Source organism: Tetrao urogallus (assembly GCF_951394365.1).
Source record: "Tetrao urogallus genome assembly, chromosome: 1".
Classification (NCBI taxonomy): Eukaryota; Metazoa; Chordata; class Aves; order Galliformes; family Phasianidae; genus Tetrao; species Tetrao urogallus.
The window spans coordinates 111,022,419-111,043,898 of NC_136813.1; the positions used below are offsets into that span (position 1 = coordinate 111,022,419).

Consider the following 21,480-nt stretch of genomic DNA (forward strand, 5'->3'; position numbering starts at 1 on the left):
TGACTCTTACCTCTGTGCCCAGGAAGATCAAGGGACAAATCCTGGAAGATGCGTTAAGGCACATGCAGGACAAGCGGGTGATCTGAGATAGTCAGCATGGTTTCACCAAGTGAAGGGTGTGCCTTACCAATCTGGTGGCCTTCTATGACAGAGTGATGGCATCAGCGGACAAAGGGAAGGCAAGTGATGTCATCTACCTGGATTTCTGCAAGGCCTTTGACATGGTTCCCCACCACATCCTTATCTCTAAATTGGAAAGAGATGGATTTCAAGGATGGATTGTTCGGTACATAAGGAATTGGTTGGAGTTTCGTAGCCAGGGGGTTGTGGTCAATGGCTCTATATCTAAGTGGAGGCCAGTAACAAGCAGTGTCCCCCAGGGTTCTGTTTTGAGTCTGGTATTCTTTAATTCTTTAACATCTAATGACATAGATGATAGGATTGAGTGCAACTCAGCAAGCTTGCTGATGACACCACACTGAGCGGTGCTGTTGATATAGCAGAAGGAAAGTATGCCATCCAGAGGGACCTTGATAAACTCAAAAGATGGGCCTGTGTGAACCTAATGAGCTTCAACAAAGCCAAATGTAAGATTTTGCACTTGGGTCAAGGTAATCCCAGATATGTTTATAAACTTGAGTAGCCCTGCTGAGGACTTAAGGGTTGATGAAAAACTGAATGTGAGCCAGAAGTGTGAGCCTGCAGCCTGGAAGGTCAATGGTATCTTGGGCTTCATCAGAAAAAGAATGGCCAGCAGGGTAAAGGAGGTAACTGTCCCCCTCTATTCTGCCCTCGTGGGGCCCCGGCTGGAATACTGCATTTAAGCCTGGGGACCCCAACATAAGAAGGATGCTGAGCTACTGGACTGGATATGGGGAAGGGCCACAAAGATAATTCAAGGGCTGGAGCACCTATCCTATGAAGACAGGCTGAAGGAACTGGGCTTGTTCAGTCTGAAAAAGAGAAGCCTGTGGGCACACTTCACTGCAGCCTTTCAGTTTTTAAAGGGAGCTTATAAATATGAGGAAAATCAACCTTTTACATGGGAAGATAGTGACAGGACAAGGGGAAATGGTTTTAAATGAAAAGGAGATTTAGATTGGACTTCAGGGGGAATTTTATTTTATTTTTTTACTGAGTGGTGAGGTGCTGAAACAGGTTGCCCAGAGAGGCTGTGGATGCCCCATCCCTGGAGGTGTTTAAGGCCAGGTTGGATGGGGCCCTGAGCAGCCTGATCTAGTAGCTGGCAACCCTGCCTGTGGCACAGGAGTTGGAACCTGACAATCCTTGAGGTCCCTTTCAACCAAATCCATTTAATGATTCTATGAAGATCAATAATCAATGCTGTTAATGCCTTGTGGCACATCCTTGTTTTCCTTCAGTCTCTGGTCTTATGTTCAGCTTCCTCTTGCTAAATGCAAGCCATTTATTCCAGCCTGGGACCATGCACAAGGAGCCCAGAGCAAAGTCCGATATAAGGAAAATACAGGGATGCAGATGGGCTTGAGGCTTCTAAAGCTGATGCTGATTTCTGAGAGGTCATACAGAACCTTTGATAAAATGTTGATAGTTTCCTCCAAGTGTCCAGAAATTTCAGTTAAGGGGCCTTCATTGTCATGGGATACAAAAACATTGTCTCCCAGAACCTTCTCTCCAGTGGATGCAAGCAGCAGACTGCCCCCCAGTCATGCCTCTGTGGTGCTGGTGGACTTGATATCAAACCAGACAATACTTTTTATTATCTACTATTATCTATTTTATCAAGTGACTGCAATTTTTGACGACTAACACTAAGTCCAACAATTTCTGATCTAGCATTTATTTAGGCAGAATTGACACACTATTGACACTGTCAAGACTTGTAGTTCTGGAGCATCAAATGAGGAGTGTCAGATAAAAGTTTTGTTCAAACTGCAACCTTGCTAACACAGCTCAGTCACACCGGATTAAAGGCAGAGCTCAGTCTTGAGAACTTCCAGCATTTAGTCTCCTGATGATGATTGCCAATCATGACTAAAAATAGCAATTTTTAAAATATATCCATTTACTTACTGAGAATCAACGTGCGCCTACAAACTCCTTGTCCACACTAAATGGTCATCATATGACAGTGATCTTTGGGCAATAATAAGTAACATTTAAAGCAGCATCTAAAAGCAACAGTCTCTGCCACCACTCTAGTTTTCTGATTTCCCCGCAAAGATGTATTTCAGTGAGGCTGAAGTCCCTTTCCCTGTCAGAGGACCATCACCATTAAAGGTGATTTTCAGAAGTCAGTATGTAATAAACAAGAGCTGAGTCATCTCAAAACTGTAACCAGATTGTGCATCCTGCAGCCGTAAAACATACATACATACGAAAAAGCCAGGTGTCAGGGGGTTGGCAGACCTTGTGATACCCTTGCAGAAGCAAGAGGACACATCGGGAAAACTCTGAACATTGCACTCATACCTGTAAAATTTTTTAATCAGATTCTTAATTCTCAGCTGCTCCTATGGCTATGACACAGCTTTGAACAGAAGAACAAACATGACATTTATGAATGTCTGTTTTCCAGTACAACCAGTGCAGACTCTGTCTATTTTAAACAAAGGAAAGCAAACCGCTACCACAGATGTGGGGTTTGACATCCACAGAACCACAAGACCTAAATGACAGAAAGCTGTAACACTTTTGGAGGAAAATGTCACACCATATGCCAGTGTATCTGGCATAGTCTAAAGCAGCGATGGCAGCTCATTACTACAGCCTCATTATAGCCATGGTCCATTAACGTACAGCAGTCTTAACACTTCCTTTCTTCTAGACAGTGTCTTAATAGGTCCCCTGCTCCCCCTGAAGGTAGAAGCCCTAAGCTTACTTTGAGCTGTGTGAACCAGCAGCATCAGCTCAGCCAAAACACCACAGGGAAGAATCTCTCTCCGCGGCCTCTTTCTCAGAAAAAAATTACCAACTAGCAGGCCTCAGCACTGTCTGTATTACATTTTCATTAGACCTGCAGAGTTTGATGGGGAAATTAAAAACTGAAAGGACAGAGTCAGATGACTGACCCTGGATAACATCTAAGCAATTCAATCATGTCTTTCCCATTGCAGGCTTAGACAGCAGGATATCGTAACTCAAATCGATCTGTTTGCTGCTCTAGCTGATAATGGTCTGGCGCTGAATGAAAAATTTTATTATTATTACATGACTCAGACTCTCTGAGCAGGCAGTTTAAGATATGAAAGTCTTCATTAGAGAATTAGATTAATAAATCGTATTTCTCTTGAGAAACATTGTGTATTTGATTGTCAACACCCTGATTGAGGCTCACCAGGATACAGGGAGATCCACGCTGAAACAGGTCTGAAGGTATCACCAGAAGACACATACTTGGCAGCTTGAAAATAACCTTTATATTTCTTTATACTTTTCTCTGAACTCATTCTTATGTGTTGTAATAAAAAATACTGTGCTTCTAATACACGGCTGAACATAAACATTTTTTAGCCTTGCATGTAGATCATTTCCAGTGCTAGATGTTCACAGGAGGGCTATCCAGATAAAAATCTTACAGCAATAATGCTCTTTGGCTCATACTGTTATCCCTATTTAACTGATGTGATAACTGAGGCAGAAACATATTGAACCTTTTGTCCAAGGTCACACAGTGAGGTCAGGAATGGAGCTAAAGCAGACTCCCACTCTTCCAGTTCACTGCTTTGCTTTAAACCAGCCAATCTCTCTTTCAGCTCTTTGTCACTGATGCAAAATTACAAAAGAATATTAATACGCTGTTACAATTAAAATTGCAAATCCCTTATGTAAAAAGAACGCAGGTTAGGATCAAAACCAAATATATGAAAACCCCCCAGCAGACCCAGCCCATCAGATGCAGAAATACTGCACCACATCATCCCTTCACGTTAAAAATATTTCACAGCATAAGGTACTTGAGTAACTTTCAGTGTACTGCCACTCCTAACTAAAAGGAGTTAAGATTACTATAAATTACACAATCAGCCAGAAGCATGTAGCTTACACAAATTCCTTCAATCATGTTACAACCAACCTTTTCATTTGTGCATGAAGGAAGTTCAAAAGAACAAAAAAAGCAATAGATCCAATTTCTACAGTATTTTTCAAGTGTTTTATGAATAGAAAGTAATCACCTCGACAATTCCATGACAAAACATTACAAGCAGCTAATTCAACACAAGATGATGTGAAATGAAAGCTGTATCTTCAGATCTAAGTATTAGCAAAAGGCTTTTACGTGCTTCAGAGGCCAAAAAACCACACAAACACCCATCAGTTGAAACATCCATCCAACTGAACTCAAGCAGTAACAGAATCCCCTGGATTATTTATCCTTGCTATGAAGCTGAGGTTTTCAGTGCTAACCTTTGCTTCCAGTTACATGTGAGACAACAAACACCTAAAGGCTCTTCACTATTTGCAGCAGTCCCACCCACATTTTCTTCCCTGTCCTCAACTCAGCGTGGAATAATCTTTGGTGGTTTTGGATAAGGCACGCTGTGCTACATTTACCCCATGGTGCACTCCCATTTCTCAAGAAGAAACACAACTTCTTTTCTATTTAACTTTGGTTGCAGTTAGCAACTCTTTATTTCCAAGCGAGTGTGCACTGAAGTTCAAGTTAATTGACTTATCAAGTCCTCCTACCAGCTTTCTAGATCAGCTGCCTTTTTACCACAGGTGTATTTTTTTTTTTGCTCTCAACTTCAGAACCACACCAGTGAAGAGAGTGAGATAACAGCACCCAGCATGAAATATACAGTTTGATAATCTACTTAACAAGATTTGATAAGGTGGCATGATTTTGAAAAAGGGCTTAGTCAATTCAGAAACCATAGAAAATCTGTGGAACTCAGTCATTTCAGAAATCCCATTCCTACTCAGAATTCAAATATCCAAATAGAAGTGTTCCACTGCTCATAGGATCTTGATATCTCACACCTCCTCACTTTTGGGTCTTAGGAGAGACTGGGGCTTCCCTGAGAAGTTTAAGACTGGTGTGAAACTGAGACTTTTTTTTTTTTGAACAGCACATGATAATTTTGTAAAGAGCAGTATTTTCAAGATAGGCATCAGAACAGCCTGTTAACTTTCTATTGAGTTGCTGCAACAATATGTAAAGCATGAATGCTTATTTATAATAGCAGATGTGGAGAGTCTTCCATTTCTGTGCCCTCCACACCAACTACCAAGAAGCCTTCCAGGAAAGAGAGATCAAGGTGCAGAGGGATGTCGAGAGTAAACTACGTGATCCGTCTGAGGTCTGGCTGCAAAAATAAACTACAGGCCTGCAACCAGAAGACCAAGACAACCACCACAGCTGATCTGAGAGTACAGAGAGGCCTCAGTTGAGGCCACCATAACCAGAAAAAATCTGGCTATGCTGCAGAAGGCTAAGCTATGTACGATGAAAGATTCTGACAGTTCACCAAGAGTGCAACAGCCCAGACAGCCATTCATCAGCAATGTACCACTGTAAAATGAGAATGCAGGAAGCAGCAGGATCTGCAGAAAAACACTTCTCATTGTCCATTCACTATCCAACAGGGACGGACACACACACACACACACCCCCCAAGACCACGAACTGTGACACCGATCCGCTCAATCAAGTCAGGGACAGTAATTTTGAGAGTAAGAACAGCTAGCACAGCTCATTACAGACAAATATCTTTACCCAACTTTCCAGATTTCATAGGTTATTCATATTCTCCTACAAAGAAGCTCAGAACAGGTTTTTGGTTAGCAGCCTTCCCCTAATACCACCCAAGACGTTTTAATAAAGAATTTAAAAGCTGTATTATAACGAAGGATATTTTTGGCAGAGAGCCTTACTGACCTGCGGTGCTAACAAAATATTACCCAGTTGTAGAAAATAGCACAAAGTTCCACTTCATTTTTAGCATTGTACACTTGGTATAAATTGCTAGCTTATTAAAGTCTAGTGCTCAAAACGGAACAACTCTGATTCTTTTTTTAGCCTTAATGAGAGACTTGGACAAAAACTGATTTTATTTCTAATCAACATCTTGCTTTGATTTAGCAAAATATGGATCACATCTCTTTGGATGCCTTTTATAAAAGAAGCGTGTCCCAGCCATCTCCCTGCAAAACCAAGAACAGACTTAGAGTGCTGCTGACAATCAGATCCAATTGCAACACATGACTTGCCACAGAGGGGTTATTACATTTGCTACGTAGCTGAGATATAATTCACAGCACACGTGACTGAGAGCAATTCATTACGTAAGTCAAATTCCAGTTCCTTTACTAACTTTAAACACGACTTTGCTTTGAAAGTAATCACTGTGATCTCAATACTACTAAATGGAAAATACTTAACAGGAGCCAGAATGACTCAGATACATTCTGTACTATAGCTACAAACTTTTCTTCACTTGTATTTCTAAATAGGGTGTACACACACCAGCACTTAGCATATATAAACAGATGAAAAAAAATACAGATAGATCCAGATCTCCTAGTCACAATACATTATTTGCATGACACTTACATTTACTTTAACCACTAGAACATCAAGTGCACCGTATCTTAAAGGTCCCTCCATCACGGTCTTTTTCAACCTCGGTGATTTTATGATTCTATGATAACCTTGCTACATAATGCAATTCCATTGTGGCTTCTGATACCTTTATTTGAGACAGATATTTTCACTGTAAGTTCATTGGGGAGTTTCACTGACTACACAGGTTATGAATGACAGAAGGCCACTGAAATAGTCAGTCACTTCTTCCTCAAGGACAAGCCAGTAACACAGTCTGAAGAGACACACATTTCAGGCAAAGATCACTCTTGAAAACAGGCACAGTCACTGCACATGCACTTTACATGCTTGAAGAGTCAATTAGCTTGAAATTCTGATAGAAAACAGCATACAGAAATACTAAACACAGCTGCCTATCTTCCAAACATACATTAGTGCAACTGCTGTGAAGATGGTGTCCAAAAGTTGCAGGTTATACTCTGTTTACAAGATGCTAACTGAACAGAGGAACATTTGTAACATTCAGTGTGATCAAACAGAAGGGGAAGACAGATTTGGACAATGCCTTTAGCTTATACTTCTCCAGATCTGAAGAGAAATATATTCCAAACAAATTACAGTACCAGTAAAAATCTTCATGATCCCCCCCCCCATGGACACTGTTAAACTCACCCAGCCTGCAACTAAAACATGAAATTATAATATCTATTTATAATTGTAATATCTAATTTCATTGCCTCCATCTTGATATTTCTCCTTGTGGCTTCTGTGTGGTACGTTAGCATTTGCTATTTAACAAAAAATGGCAAACCCTTTGAGACAGCGTTTATGCTTGTTTTATGCTCGTCTTCAGACTGCTTACAGTATCATGCATATCCAATTACTTACCTCAAGAAATTAAAAATAAAAGCTGGAACTATTAGCATAACAAACAGCTACAGTAAGATCTGCATTTTTTTGTTTCCTTACAAAGCCACAGAAACTGTTTCTTCTTTTATAGTTTTGTCTTAGAACAATGCCACAGACTGCAGTGCACTAACAACTGATTTACACTGGCATACAACAATAACAACTGTTTGTTCCAGCTTTCAAGACTTGTGCTAGAATACTTACACATCTCTAACGGTGATTTACGGATAACTTTATTTTCACATAAATATCATCATAGTATTTTATCACCTGGTTTAGGTAAGACTGAAGAAATCACTAGAGAATTTGTAAACTGATCCGAAGTCTAGCATTTCACTTCCAAAATAATGTGACGCTCACATGTTTTGAGGAAATGCAGCAGGTATATGGCACTCATACCACACTGTAATATTTCAGTTCACATAGATTTCAATTCATAGACACTGCATTTTTTTTTTTTTTTTTTTTTTAGCATTCCTTATCACTCAAGCAAGTACTTACAGGGTCAGAAGGACCACAAAAGTCTCTGAACACTTTTGGAAGTTCAGGCTGTATAATCTCCATTGCTATGCAAGGGCCTGAGCACAACTCTGTAACCATCTCCTGGAAAAGAAAAAAGACCAAACCAAATCTGAGCTTTCAGCACTATGGAGGGTTGCATTCCCCCAAAAAACTTGATCCAAACATACCAGATAAGAAAGAAAAAAAGAAATACTGGTGGATTTAGGAAAGCAAAGACGTGAAGCAAAGATATATATATATATATAGCACATTTTGTAACTTAGTTTACATGGTGGAGATGGAGATAAATTGAACATTCTATCTCTGGGATACTGAACAACACACAACAGTATCCACAATACCTTAAATTCTTTCACAGGTGCATTCTTACTAATCTTGACTTGTATTTCACAGAACTGCCTCCTAACTTGTCAGTTTAAACTGAATCAATACTACACTTTGCAAGGCATAAGTCTGAAAAATGACACCATGTTGAGCAAGTTCCACAGACATCATGTTTAACAACATTTCCTATAGGAAGCACAGGACACAGCCTATATTTGCTGGCTTAAAGTCAAGAAAACATCTCTTGGGCTTTTGGTTCTGTCATTTCTTTGTGTATTATGGAAGCTGAAACACACAGGACAATAGAACCAGGGATTTAAATTGAAAGGAGTGCATGGCACGTCATTTCAGGAAAAAGGTCCTTGATCTGGCAGTATTTCTTGTGTATGCTCTTACCAGAATCTTGGTTACACTGAAATAAACCGTTTTGCTGGAGCCTCCTGAAGTATAAAGAGATATCCTCGAGTCCTCAGTAGATGATAAATACAGGTTTTTAGTTTTTGCAAGCTTAGGCTATCTCCAGACATTAGTGTCAATTTAGAGTTTGTCAATTAATTAGAGGCATAGATTTCAGAAGCAGAAATACACTACCTTAGTCTAAATTGACTTAAAAAAACAAAAACAAAAAAAAAAAACCAAAAAAAAACCCACACACACAAAAACCATGCCTTTATAATTTCGTTCTTGTCCACCAGAAATTTGGGCAGGCAAGTTTTGAAGAAATAAGGGCAACTAAAAGAACTAAAGTCACTGAGGAAAGAGAAAAGAAGAAAACATTCACAAGAAATCAGAGAGAACAGGGAATAATGGACAAGGTGCAACCAAGCTCACCAGCTCTGCACAGGTCAAGGATGAGCAGAGAACAAGAAGAGAAGCAGAGAACAAGAGCATCAAGAGCAGGCAAAAAGCACTAGGAAAACAATGGAGTCCACTTCCGCATTTTATGAAGTATGACAGAAATGAAATACTCAAAAGAATCCAAGTCAAGCAACACTGTTCCAAAGAGTTGCTATCTTTATAATAAATACCATGTTAAGAGCACATGCTTCATCTTAGCACTGTGACATGAATAGACAGAATTTTAGCCAAGTGCCTCTATCGTTAACCTGCTCCTAGCAAATGTAGGTAGAAATATTCTTGAGAGCACGTGAGTAGAGTGCAGGCTAGTTTCATGCTTTACAACAAAATAATACGTATTTCCCTTCCAAAAAAGGCCTCATCACCTTTTCCTCTTTGGTAGGACTTGTAATTACAGCTAAATTAATTTTTCTTTAGCAAATGATTTATTCATCAGATAATGTGGCTAGTGGTCAACCAAGACCATTCTTGAAACTGGATGAAGTTCAAGCATTTTTTATTAATAAGGTGAATTTGGAGCTAGCACAGAATCTTCCTCCTTTTTATCGGTAAGCAAAATCCTATGTAGGATCTATTGATTAGAGGAGATACCAACAAACCTAATTTTTTTTTTTTTTCAATTTAGCAACTGTTCAGCATTTTTTTCTAACAGATATATGTTTTACGTACAATACATCAAGCCTTCATCTGACTGTAAAAGTGTAACCAGAAGAAATGAGAATACGTTTTCTGAAGAAGACTTCTGAGTGATGAGTATCTTCCTCTTCTGCACCGACTTATTTTAAAATGATAAATAAAATTCAGATCAAAACAGACGGTTCTGAGTTACAGATATAAGAGGTCATATTCTTTCTTCAGTTCCTTATTTCAAAATGTAGTTCTTCCTATTTGGCCTGCACTGACAATATCTACTGCTGTTTCCATATGTGTCTTTTCTGGATGTCTTTACCATCACGATCAGCTTTCCCACATTATCCTGTTTCACAAATAAGCCGAGTGTGTGAAGACATCCCCTTAATTTCAACTAAGTGTGTCAAGCACATATGGCTTTCAGGACGGAGCCCCAGATTCTCACTTGAAATCCCATCTGAAACAGATTTCCTTATTTACTTATCCAGCTTAAATGTCACGTTCCCTTCTGAGTAACTTTTCAGACAAAGTATGTAACTTTACCACTTATCTGAGGGTCAGAGCATATACCAAACAGCAGAAAATGATAGAGACTATCAAATTTGGTTCAATTTGTATTTTTATAATACCAGAGGATTCTCTGGGTCTTGAAATACCAGTCAGGCACTATCACATTTGAGTTCTGTAACTCACCTTCAAGTCCGTCTGTCCAGTCTTATATGAGTTCCTGGCACAAAGGATGTTAGTAGAGGAAATTTTTAAAGTATTCATCAATCTGACAGCAAACAAACAGTGTCCCTAAACTATATGAAGAGGAATCTATAAACCCTGTTGAAGTTGACTAAACAATCATAAAGGAAAGAAAAAGTCACATTGTCAGAGTACTGTTAGTAATTGTCTGGAATAATAGAAGTAACTGAGTAGAAATCTTTTAATAATTTAACTATTTATAAATTAAGGATAATTTGTATGGTACATATCATGGCAGTGAAAAGAAAATCGTTACTAATTGTAAAATGAATAAAGGTTATAGGGAAACACCAAGTTGTCTTCCTGATTCCTGTTCTATCTGCCATTAGGAGGCTTTATATTGCAATACAACAAACCAAAGTAATATCATGTGATCTTAGATGCCCCTAGGATTACACTATATCTTAAATTTCTTAAATTTTCTGAAGGTCCACAGAAGCCAGATCAATAAACTGAAGAACAGCTCAGAACATCACTAGGAAACATTCCAGTATAGCAGCCTCACTGTAAACAAAACAATACATACTTATTCTGGTACAAGCTACAAGCAATATCAAACTGACCAAAGATGTATATGCTATTTATAAATATGCATATATACATAAATAAAATGTGTGTGTGATACATAGTTCTACCACAATAAAATAATTTACCTGAGGGCTTCTTTCTCTCTGTTGTATTTTACGAATCACTTAGCTCAATAATTCCCATAAAGGATACTCCTTTCTTACAAGAAAGGTAGCACAATTTTGGATATGACATACATTTTATTTCAGAACAAGTTAGAATTGGACAAAACCAAGTTCCTAGAGGAAGTATTATCACAGTCTCAAGATGGGCAGATGTGACCACTTTCTTGTTTAATCATGTTTTATTTATAAATAGAGACTTTTCAAATTTATGCTTACCATATATTCAGCAACAACACCTTTGTAAATCTCATAAAATTCTTCCACATTTGCACGCTCCATGTTGAACTACGAAAATAAAAAGTGTTAGTCATTCACATTAAATAGAAAAAAATAGATAGCCCTTCATAACCAGCAAGAATTCAGAATGCTATTCTAAGTTCCACCCAGTAAAAGAAATGGCTTTACAACTGTAATATGTTTATCGTCCTTTTAGCCAATGGTTCCTCACGGAAAAGAGCACAGAGTACCTTCTTCTACCTTAAACATCAGTAGACAATGTACTTCATTTGTAGTGTTGGCTAATGCCACTAAGATATACAAGAGGATCTGTTTGTTGCATAGGAAAGAGAAGAAACTAGTCTTCATTTCTGGAGTATTTGAATCACAAGGAGATTTCATATCTGAAGACTTTCAGAAAACACAAAAGGCAGTTCTTATAGGGCTACTCTCAGGAACAATCTCTGTCCAATTCCCTTTAAATTCTGCTGGTGATGAGGATGTCAATCTTTGAAGTGTCTTCAAAAACTCTCCTATAAGTTCACACTAACTGTAAGTTTAAAGACTTGTAGGATGTTAACAATCTTTTCCCTAATCCTGACTAGTTCAGTTTTCAAAAGATATCTTAAGCGTTCCAGAAAACATCAGCATCACTGTGCCCCTTCTAGCCACGTGAAACTGAAACACAGAGATGAAGTCTCTCCAGTCATGGTCGAACAGCAAGGGGAAACAGATCAGCTGATCAACCAAACAATAAAATACAAATATAACAAAGGCAGTACTGATCCTAAAACATAACTACACAGCTGGTACGAGGGTTTTGTATTTCAGGAAGACATCTCTGAATTGCTGTCAAGTGCATACAGCACAGTTCCAGCCTCTGTTTATAAAAAAGATAAAGACAAAAGAAAACCTACCATCTGCAAAGCCGAGATCTGAAATCCTTCATCGATGATGGCTTTTATAATCTTTCCAGCTAGTCCTGAAAAAACATACAAAGTACAGTACTCAAACAAAAGAAGTTAGAATTCCAAAGTATTTATGCTGCCATAACACTTAAGCAAGCATCTGTGCAAAGCTGTGAAAAGAAGCAGGGGGCAAAGCTCCCTATCTAAATACTCTAAGTTTATATTTATGAAATTATAATATTTTTATTCTCTATCTAAAATGATACAGTGATGATTTTGAACAACTAAATTCTATTCAACTGCTGAAAAATGCTAAATTAGGCTCTAGCCAAAAAGTTTGCTGTTTTTTTTCTGAGATACCCAGTAACTTCAAAATCAAGATTTACATTCGTACTGAAGTTCCAATACCAATATTTGTAGCTTAAGCAGTAATCAATTCAGGGCATAGGCTACCTACTTTGCAGTCTTACAGTGTTCACCAGAGCTGGATCCAAGTTTGAACTAGAAACAATGCAGAACGATAACAAATATCAGCACAGAAGTTCATGTCACTATGTGAAAAGCACAGTGAAAAACAGCCCACTGCTTCTGAGGTTCTAACTCACAAATATGTTACTGCTTATCATACTATTTTATGCTATGAATGTATGCTCAAAGACCCAATGACACTGAAAAGGAACAAAATTAATGTAATAATATAGGAGAACAAGAACCACTGATTTTCCACTGAATGCGCGTTTCAGATTGCCTGCACTTATACTAATCATGCCATTTGAAAGATCATGGCAGCTAAGCACAGTACTCTGTTATTTGAGAATTGTAGAGCATTCCTGTTTTTACATAACAAAACTGTCTGCCCTCTAGTACAAACTGCGAGCAACTACAAATTTCTGGACATTGATTCAGAGCAGAGTATTCTGTAATGAATTACAACAGCAAAATTTGACTCTTAATCATTGAATCCTTTTATTAACTAGTCTTTAAGCTGAAAGTTTTTTTTAAATAACATTGCATAAATTCAGTAAATGAAAAGAAAATAAAGCTGATATCTAAGTCCTAGCACACTTGAGACCTGAATTGTATACTGTCTGCTAATACCTGCAGCACACAATTGTAAGCTTCCTACACATTAAAAGGTCAGAAGAAGTTCTGAATAAATAAAATAGATGCCTGGAAAGAATCATAGAATGACCTGGGTTGAAAAGGACCACAATGATTATGTAAGTTTCAACCCCCCTGCTATGTGCAGGGTCGCCAACCAGCAGCCCAGGCTGCCCAGAGCCACATCCAGCCTGGCCTTGAATGCCTCCAGGGATGGGGCATCCACAGCCTCTCTGGGCAACCTGTTCAGTGCGTCACCACCTCTGTGCAAAAAACCTCCTCCTAATATCTAACCTAAACCTCCCTTGTCTCAGTTTAAAACCATTCTCCCTTGTCTTACCACTATCCACTCAACATCAAACTCAAACATTTGTTCCCCCTCCTGTTCATATGCTCCCTTCAAGTACTGGAAGCCACAGTGAGGTCTCCCCAGAGCCTTCTCCAAGCTAAACAAGCCCAGTTCCATCAACCTTTCCTCATAGGAGAGGTGCTCCAGCCTCTGATCATCTTAGCTTTTAAAGAAGTGTTTTTTTACAAATGAAAATGAAAAAACTTGTGCCTGAAGTATTCATCACAGCATTTTTTAAATCAAGGCTCATGTAAAACCACCTTCCCCCTATAAAATGGCACAAATTTTTTCAAAAAAAATATTTGAACTGCTAAACGGAGTGCCTGAGATTTGGGTATGTATTCAGTGCATGCAGCTCTCAGGGCTTACAGAACAAGTGGAGGTGAGTGCAATTCCTGTTGTCAAAATATACTGTTACATCATGGCTCACTTGCACTGATAAAAATTTCCTTTTAACGCTCACTTAAAGCTAGAAAAATATGTTTTCCCTATTTTTCAAAGGAAGTTTTTAAAAAATGCAGCAGCAAAATGAAGACACTAAGAAATTTACACAGTAAGTACAAGACTATATAAAAAAGGAAAAAGACCTCTAGTTTCTTTTTGTCCACACTACAGAAAAGGTTGACCAACCCAGTGCATCTACACAAAGGTCTCAGGGAAGCAGCAAGCCTATAACTGTGACTTCAGAGATGAAAGGCCAGCTTGGGAATCCTCCAGGAAATAAAGATATAAATAAGTAATCTGCAGCAGAGCATGAAAACTTCCTCATTCTCAGTCTTCAGATACAATATTCCAGTTAACAGCCACTGGCTTATGAGAAATCAAAGACGGAAGAAGGGACAGTGCCAGGCAAAGGGCAGTCAAGGTTACGTTGATACGAGAAAGCTGCTTGGCCCAACAGCTGTCCTTCTCCATTTTACACTCTGTCAGTAAAGAACAGCCCGCTTGCACAGGCCTTCACAGCTGGCAAGAACACTAAAATACTCATCAAGTATCAGGTTCCGAGGTACCAGGGGGATCTGCTTTTTTAGAATTTTATCCTCAGCCATTTTATACACTGTAAGCAAAATTCCTCTTTCAGATTTAAATATTCAGTTTTCTGGGCTGCTCCTCCACTGAAGTGTTAAGATTTTTCTTCTCTGTAGAGATGGGACAGGCTCCTTTAGTGATAGAAGTCAAATAAAGTAAGAACATTATTTGCAAAATGGTCTTTAATACATTAATATTTAACTGTGACAAACCTAGTGAGATTGTCCAGCACCTTTATTTCTGACTTCACTCTCACTCAAAGACACAGAGCACCAGAACTGCTTAGAATTGCAGCATTAAAAAGGCTTAACCACAAAAATCACTGTCACCATTGCTCACAGACAGATGTCTCTCTCTCTCTCTCTCTAGAGATATATAAAGGGGGAATGGCTGTTAATAGATTACCTATATTATGTACTACAAATATTACAATATATAAAAATATAAATACAATAGTATACATAATGATATATATTATATATAATACATAATTATATAATGTATACTTTTAATGTATTTTTATATAATTTTTTTGTTTATCTATCTATTTACAGGGGTGAATGGTTTTAAATCGAGACGGGGGAAGTTTAGGCTAGATATTAAGAGAAAGTTTTTCCACACAGAGGGTGTTGACACACTGGAACAGGTTACCCAAGGAGGTTGTAGATGCCCCATCCCTGGAGGCATCCAAGGCCAGGCTGGATGTGGCTCTGGGCAGCCTGGTCTAGTGGTTAGAGACCCTGCATGTAGCAGTGGTTTGAAACTAGATGACTATTTTAGTCCTTTTCAGCCCAGGCCATTCTATGATTCTATATAAATATGTATATACCATATAATCTCTTTGAGAGAGTCATGAGATTTCATTTATGCTTGCAAAACAAGATGTTAGCTCCACTTCCCAAAGGCAGGAATCGAGGCACAGGAGGATATATGAGCTGTGAGCCTCCACTTGGCCTCCACTGTCTCAATCTAGGCAACACATGCATCACTTCTCCCAGCGACGCCTTCTTTTTAAATTCTATCCCCCAAATAGGAACAAAAAAACAAAGGCCATCGTGAAGCAGATGAAACGCACAAGCTCAAGGTTCAGCCTGAGATGTTTCTGGCTTTCAGCCAATTACATGACTGAATTGGGACGTATGCTCTCCTTTGTGGGCAGATAAGGCCAAGGAAAAGAAGAACTAATTAGACAAAGTGTCATTTCAGCAGCTTTTCACAACATGTTTTCAACTTTAAAATCCAGATATGTCATGGAAAAACAACTTTTTCAACTTTTTAAGGACCCTCCAAAAAGGGCCAGTGCATGTTTAAAATGCGATTACAGTAAGAACCCAAATCAAAGCTGCAGATTAGGCACTAATTATGATGAATTTTTAATTGCAACACACCAAAGAATCACAAGTATTACTAAATACAACTAGGGAATTTAATACTAATCCTTACAAATGACAGAAAGAGAGAGAGAGCACTAAGTCTCCTAGAAAGCATTGTTACTATGCAAATTACACTGGACAAATAATCTTCCAACAGAGTTTAATCAGATGAAATGATAAGGTCTCATCAGTGACGCTTTTCTGCAACACAACATTTGAAAATTGCACTCCATTAAGGAACACAAAATAGCAGGGAAGACATCAGACTGAAAAAAAGCTACAACTTCTTGCAGAATTATGGATTGGAATAAAAATGAAACAGTTCACAAAAGTCACCTAACAGCACTTTAATTAATGGGATGTAGCAGCTGTGTTCCTGGGATCTGCCAGTCCCAGGCACTACCAACCACCAGCCCTATGACTAAGAACATTACATTCTCTTCCCTTTGTTCTTGGCCCATTTCCCAATGTAACCACTCCACTGTTAAAAGCTTATTAAGGAAGACAGTCTGCCTTCAAAGCATGTCAGGCATCTCAGTCTTGATGCTTCATTTACTTATTACCCTTCCAATAATTGAAAATAATTCCTCAGGAACAATAGAAGATTTTTCACAGGAATACATAACTTGCCATCAGCAATGATATCAATGATCTACCTAATCCAATAACGTATTTCCAGAGGCAACCAATACAACACACTTAAATTAGCACCAAGTAGCTACTCATTTTGTGTCTGTGGCATTTTGTGTGGTGGCTTTTTTTGACATTTGGAAATGCGTTTCTGCTTCACATTATAATGAAAAGAAAAAGGTTATCTTATTCTTTGCTGCCAAGGTTTAAGCTTCTATCCCAGAGGATCATCAGGTTTGGCTCTAAACAGTCTTTTTTTTTCCCCTCCATTTCAAAAGAAGAGAAAGAGGGACTCAGAGCTGGGCCTTCTTGAAATGTATTTCAGCCATGGGTCAACAGTGCTCCAGAGAACAAATTTTATTGGTCCCTTATTTTCTACTGAAAAATAACGCAACTCTGAGCATTCTTATTAAGCAGTGTGGATACAATTTCTAAACACCCCAAACCACAATCACAGTGATGGCCTGCAGCTTCTGATCTTCCAGCCTCACTGTGTACTGTATGAAAAAGGATTTCCAGATGTTTTTTATTTGCTTTATTCTGGAGCAGCAAAAAGCAGACTACAGGGGGAAAGATGATCTTATGAATGACCCACATCAGGCAAACAGAAGGAAACTAAGGCATCACACTTTCCCTTGAAAATAACACATTCAAGCACACCACCTAGAAGAACGTTTCCACAGTTATCATGACTTTCATTTACTTCTTTCCTGAGCATAAACAAAACTAAACACAATATTTGAATCGAGACTGCACCACTGATTTATACGACAGGATCTAGCATCATCATTCAAACCACTCACATGCTTATTAACATATTTTTGTTATTTCTCACTGAACACTGTGCACGAGACTGTTCATGAATGGTTATAATTACAAAGAGGAAGCGGTTAAAACTATTCCTTGCAGTTTGCGTTAGCCCATAATTATAAATGGCAATTTTAATCTATTGTTGCAGTTATCAATAAACACAACTCTAGAGGTTAAAGCCCTCAAGAGATTCTCTAGAATCTGTTCCAGAATATACTAATTTTCTAATTTTCTATTTTACTCCCTGCAGAAAGTTTGCCAACTCTGCCCAAGATCAATAGTAAACGTACTGTAAGTTCTATCATTTATTTTTGCCTTGGCAAAAGACCATCTCATACCTCTGCATTCTGTATTTTTGACTCATATTGTTTTTGCTGCTCGTTATGTTATTTGTGAAACAAGGTGCCTAGAAACAGGAGGCGGTGCACAGGTTGCAGCCTTACCAGCACTGAGTAGAACTACACTGTGTCCAACATTAACAGTGCTGACTGTGCATATGATATATCGCTGTTCTGACCACTTCTCTGCAGGCTTTTCACCAACACCCAGCCTGTTCTTATTTTACACTTGTGCTTCCTCTGTTTTACACTTGTAGCTTTAATTTTCCTTCTTCCACTGTAATGCTATGAAGTTGCTTACATTTTCATCTTCACATTCTGCAGTTTATCAGGAACATTTTGAATTCTCATCACATCCTCTAAAACTACCATAGGTACATGGTACCAAGTGTGCTCTGCTCTTCCCCATCCCAGTCATTAGTAAAAATATTGACAAGAACCAAGGATGGATGCCAAGACCTCACTTATAGAACCCCTTTAATTTTACAAGCTCATGTCTCCAATTCAGTGTTAGGGAAAAATGATTTAAAGCTAATCAGATGCTTATTTTGCACAGCTCTAAACATGCATATTATTTCTGGATGTTGTGTTGAGGGACATGGTTTAGTGGGAGCTATTGGGAATAGTTTGAACGGTTGGACTGGATGATCTTTTAAGTCTTTTCCAACCTTGGTGATTCTATGATTCATTAGAGGAAAATTTTGGTTTCCTAACACCAAGGGGCCCTAATGAAAGCCCCAGTATTCAAGTGAATTAAACTATCTGGATCTGATTTATCTTTCTTTATATAAAGTGTACTTAAAGAACTCACAGACCAGTAAAGCATGTTATCCTTTATAGAAGACATGCTGGTAAATTTCCATCGTATCATCATTATCTAAGTGGTTTAAATTAATTTATAGACTCTTGACTCATCAGCTTTCCTTGTATCAAAGCAGCGTAATTAGACTGAAATTCCCTGGACCACTCTTAGAAACTATTAAATCTAACTACAGCATTAACTTTTCACTAACACATTACGAAAGAAAATTCCCAAATGTAGTAATAAACACTCCTTCTTAATGTCTTTCTTGCAAAACATTAAGTCTGTCTTCTGTACACAGAAGGATGTTCAAGTCTTCCCAGTAGTATGAGATGTGAGCTTCAGCAAAGATTAGCAGTGCCATTTTGATCTTCTTTTTTTCCCCCTATGACGTATAGCTCTTTCTCTTCCCTTCTGTTTCGAAGACTGAATTTGGAAATCCTTTCCATCTTCCCCTCTACCTCATTAATATAAATTTATTTTTCATAATTGGAAAAATAAATGGACATTTCCCCACTAGTCACTGAAATCACAGAATGGGCCGGGTTGGAAGGGACCTCAAGGATCATGAATCTCCAACCTCCCTGCCACAGGCAGGACCATCAACCTCCCCATTTAATACTAGACCAGGCTGCCCAGGGCCCCATCCAACCTGGCCTTGATCACCTCCAGGGAAATCCAAAAATCAGACTAAGCTGGGAAGCCAGTGCCAAGCTGCAAAAGCATCATGCAGGAAATAACTGAAAAAGAACGTATGCTTAGTTTCAAAAGACTAACATCTCAAAACCAGAATATTTATCATTACAACTACAGTAAAGAAAGTTTATCATTACAACTACAGTAAAGAAAGTTTATCATTACAACTACAGTAAAGAAAGTTTATCATTACAACTACAGTAAAGAAGTGAAAAAAAGACAGAAGTGGATGGACTGATATTTTAGTGGAGGTTAAAATTTTCCTCAATTTTGAAGTGGAAAAGAAGGTTGTTTTTAAGCGATTCTTCATTTCTCTGTAAGAAAAGAAAATTACCACTAGACCAACACTTCAGAACACCTCAACACTCTAACATCTCCAAGAAATATGTTAATGCCTTTAATTTTACATAAATGCTTCTTCTTTCAGCGTAAACCCTTCTGCAAAGAGATGTCTGCATCTGAAAGCATGGTGCATTACTGGGTAGTTTTCATTTGACTGCAGCATTAAGACTGATTGCATGCGAGACTATCCAGAGGTCACACTCAAATGATCTATTGTACATATCTCAAGTTCCTGCAAAGATTTGTGTTCATCCTGCTTATCACTGATGCCTTTCTGCACTCAAACTTGTAGAAGTTCACAGCATCTACCTTTCACCTTTCTATAATACATACTTAGAGACAGAAAATATGCTTTTAGATTACTTAAAAGAAAATGGCATTCCTATTTCTTTCTCAATTATAAGAAAACAGCTTTCTGAAAAGCCTGTTCTATTTCTGAAATCTCCTGGAAATAAAAATGAGTTACTCAGACTTTGTCTGTTTAAAACCTCAGGGTGAGAATATATGATTTTCCAGAGCTTATTTACAATTTTTCAAAACCTGACATAATGTATACAGATTATCTTCCTAAAAGGCGAGATAGATGCTGTTATCTGAGAACGATGACAGATTTGCACCTCTCCTATTACACCCTCTCTTCTTTCCCAGTTTATTTACATTCCTAACTGCATACACGTAATTACACTTATCACACTACAGAAGTGAATTGGACATTTACACAGTGATGTATTCCCATTCAAAGGGCAATAAGTCTGTTGTAGATCAGGAACAGTTCTGTTTGCAGTCAGACATATAATCTACTGCAATGCTGGATTTTAGTTCTCTCTCCAGTCTGCCTTAGAAAGTAACTTCATTTGAGGTCTTATGTGGGTGCACTCTTTTTCTGCCTTATTCTCAACTGCTGTCTTAGCTACTCTTTTCTTTGACAAAGTAAAACTTGTCTTATGAGTGAATAACTACTCTCAGTTATGATTTTTCCTAGACTGTATAAATAAGGAAACATGATTCTTACACTGAGCTTTCATGTAGCATTTTGCTAATCAATATAAAACTCTGTGATTTGCTAAGGCAGTCCAGTAAGTATTAAGTTAAGAGAGCTGGTGATAGCTCCCAAAGATTTACTATCCATTCAAAACAGAGTTAAAATGATATTTGTGCTGAGTATCTTGTACATTTGGAAAAAAAAAAAAAAACAAAAAACTGTCCTGCTCCTTTTGTTTTCTATGAGATTTAAATCTTAGTTGAACAATTATGTGGAAGACAGCACTGTAATTACTGTATTTTTTTTTTTAATTACAAAAAAAGCATAAGATTTTAGTAGTAATGTTAGAAGAAAATATCTAGCTTAACACATCCCAGAAGAACAAACCTGTCTGTGTAGGCAGTCATGCACCTAGCAGTTCTTGAGGCCATAGAGGCTTCTGTGTTTTTAGGCAAGCTTTTCAGTTTGCATCAGATCCAATGAAGTCCCAGTTACAGTTTTGTTTTTCAAGTTCATGTCACAGTTTTAGCCTCAAATCTATTTTCAAGAAAACTCTGACTTCAGAACTCGTGTCTCAAACTTGGGAGTGCAGAAACAGAGGGCAGGATTTCAACTCGAGCTCTATGCTGTAAACTACGGATGTGAAAATGTGAAATGTAACACTTCTGAACCCAGCCTTTACATCCAAATCAT

At 38.2% G+C, this 21,480-nt stretch overlaps 1 protein-coding gene across 1 annotated transcript in view; it reads right to left on the bottom strand.

Moving 5' to 3' along the window:
• The window catches only part of NME7 (NME/NM23 family member 7), a gene marked incomplete at both ends in the record, with an annotated part of 58,629 nt that overhangs the window by 16,097 nt on the left and 21,052 nt on the right, over positions 1-21,480 (bottom strand). The window contains 3 exons of the mRNA XM_079549881.1: positions 7,937-8,038; positions 11,428-11,496; positions 12,345-12,409. Of these exons, the coding sequence (XP_079406007.1) occupies positions 7,937-8,038; positions 11,428-11,496; positions 12,345-12,409 (236 nt within the window). The remainder of the gene's footprint in view (positions 1-7,936; positions 8,039-11,427; positions 11,497-12,344; positions 12,410-21,480) is intronic.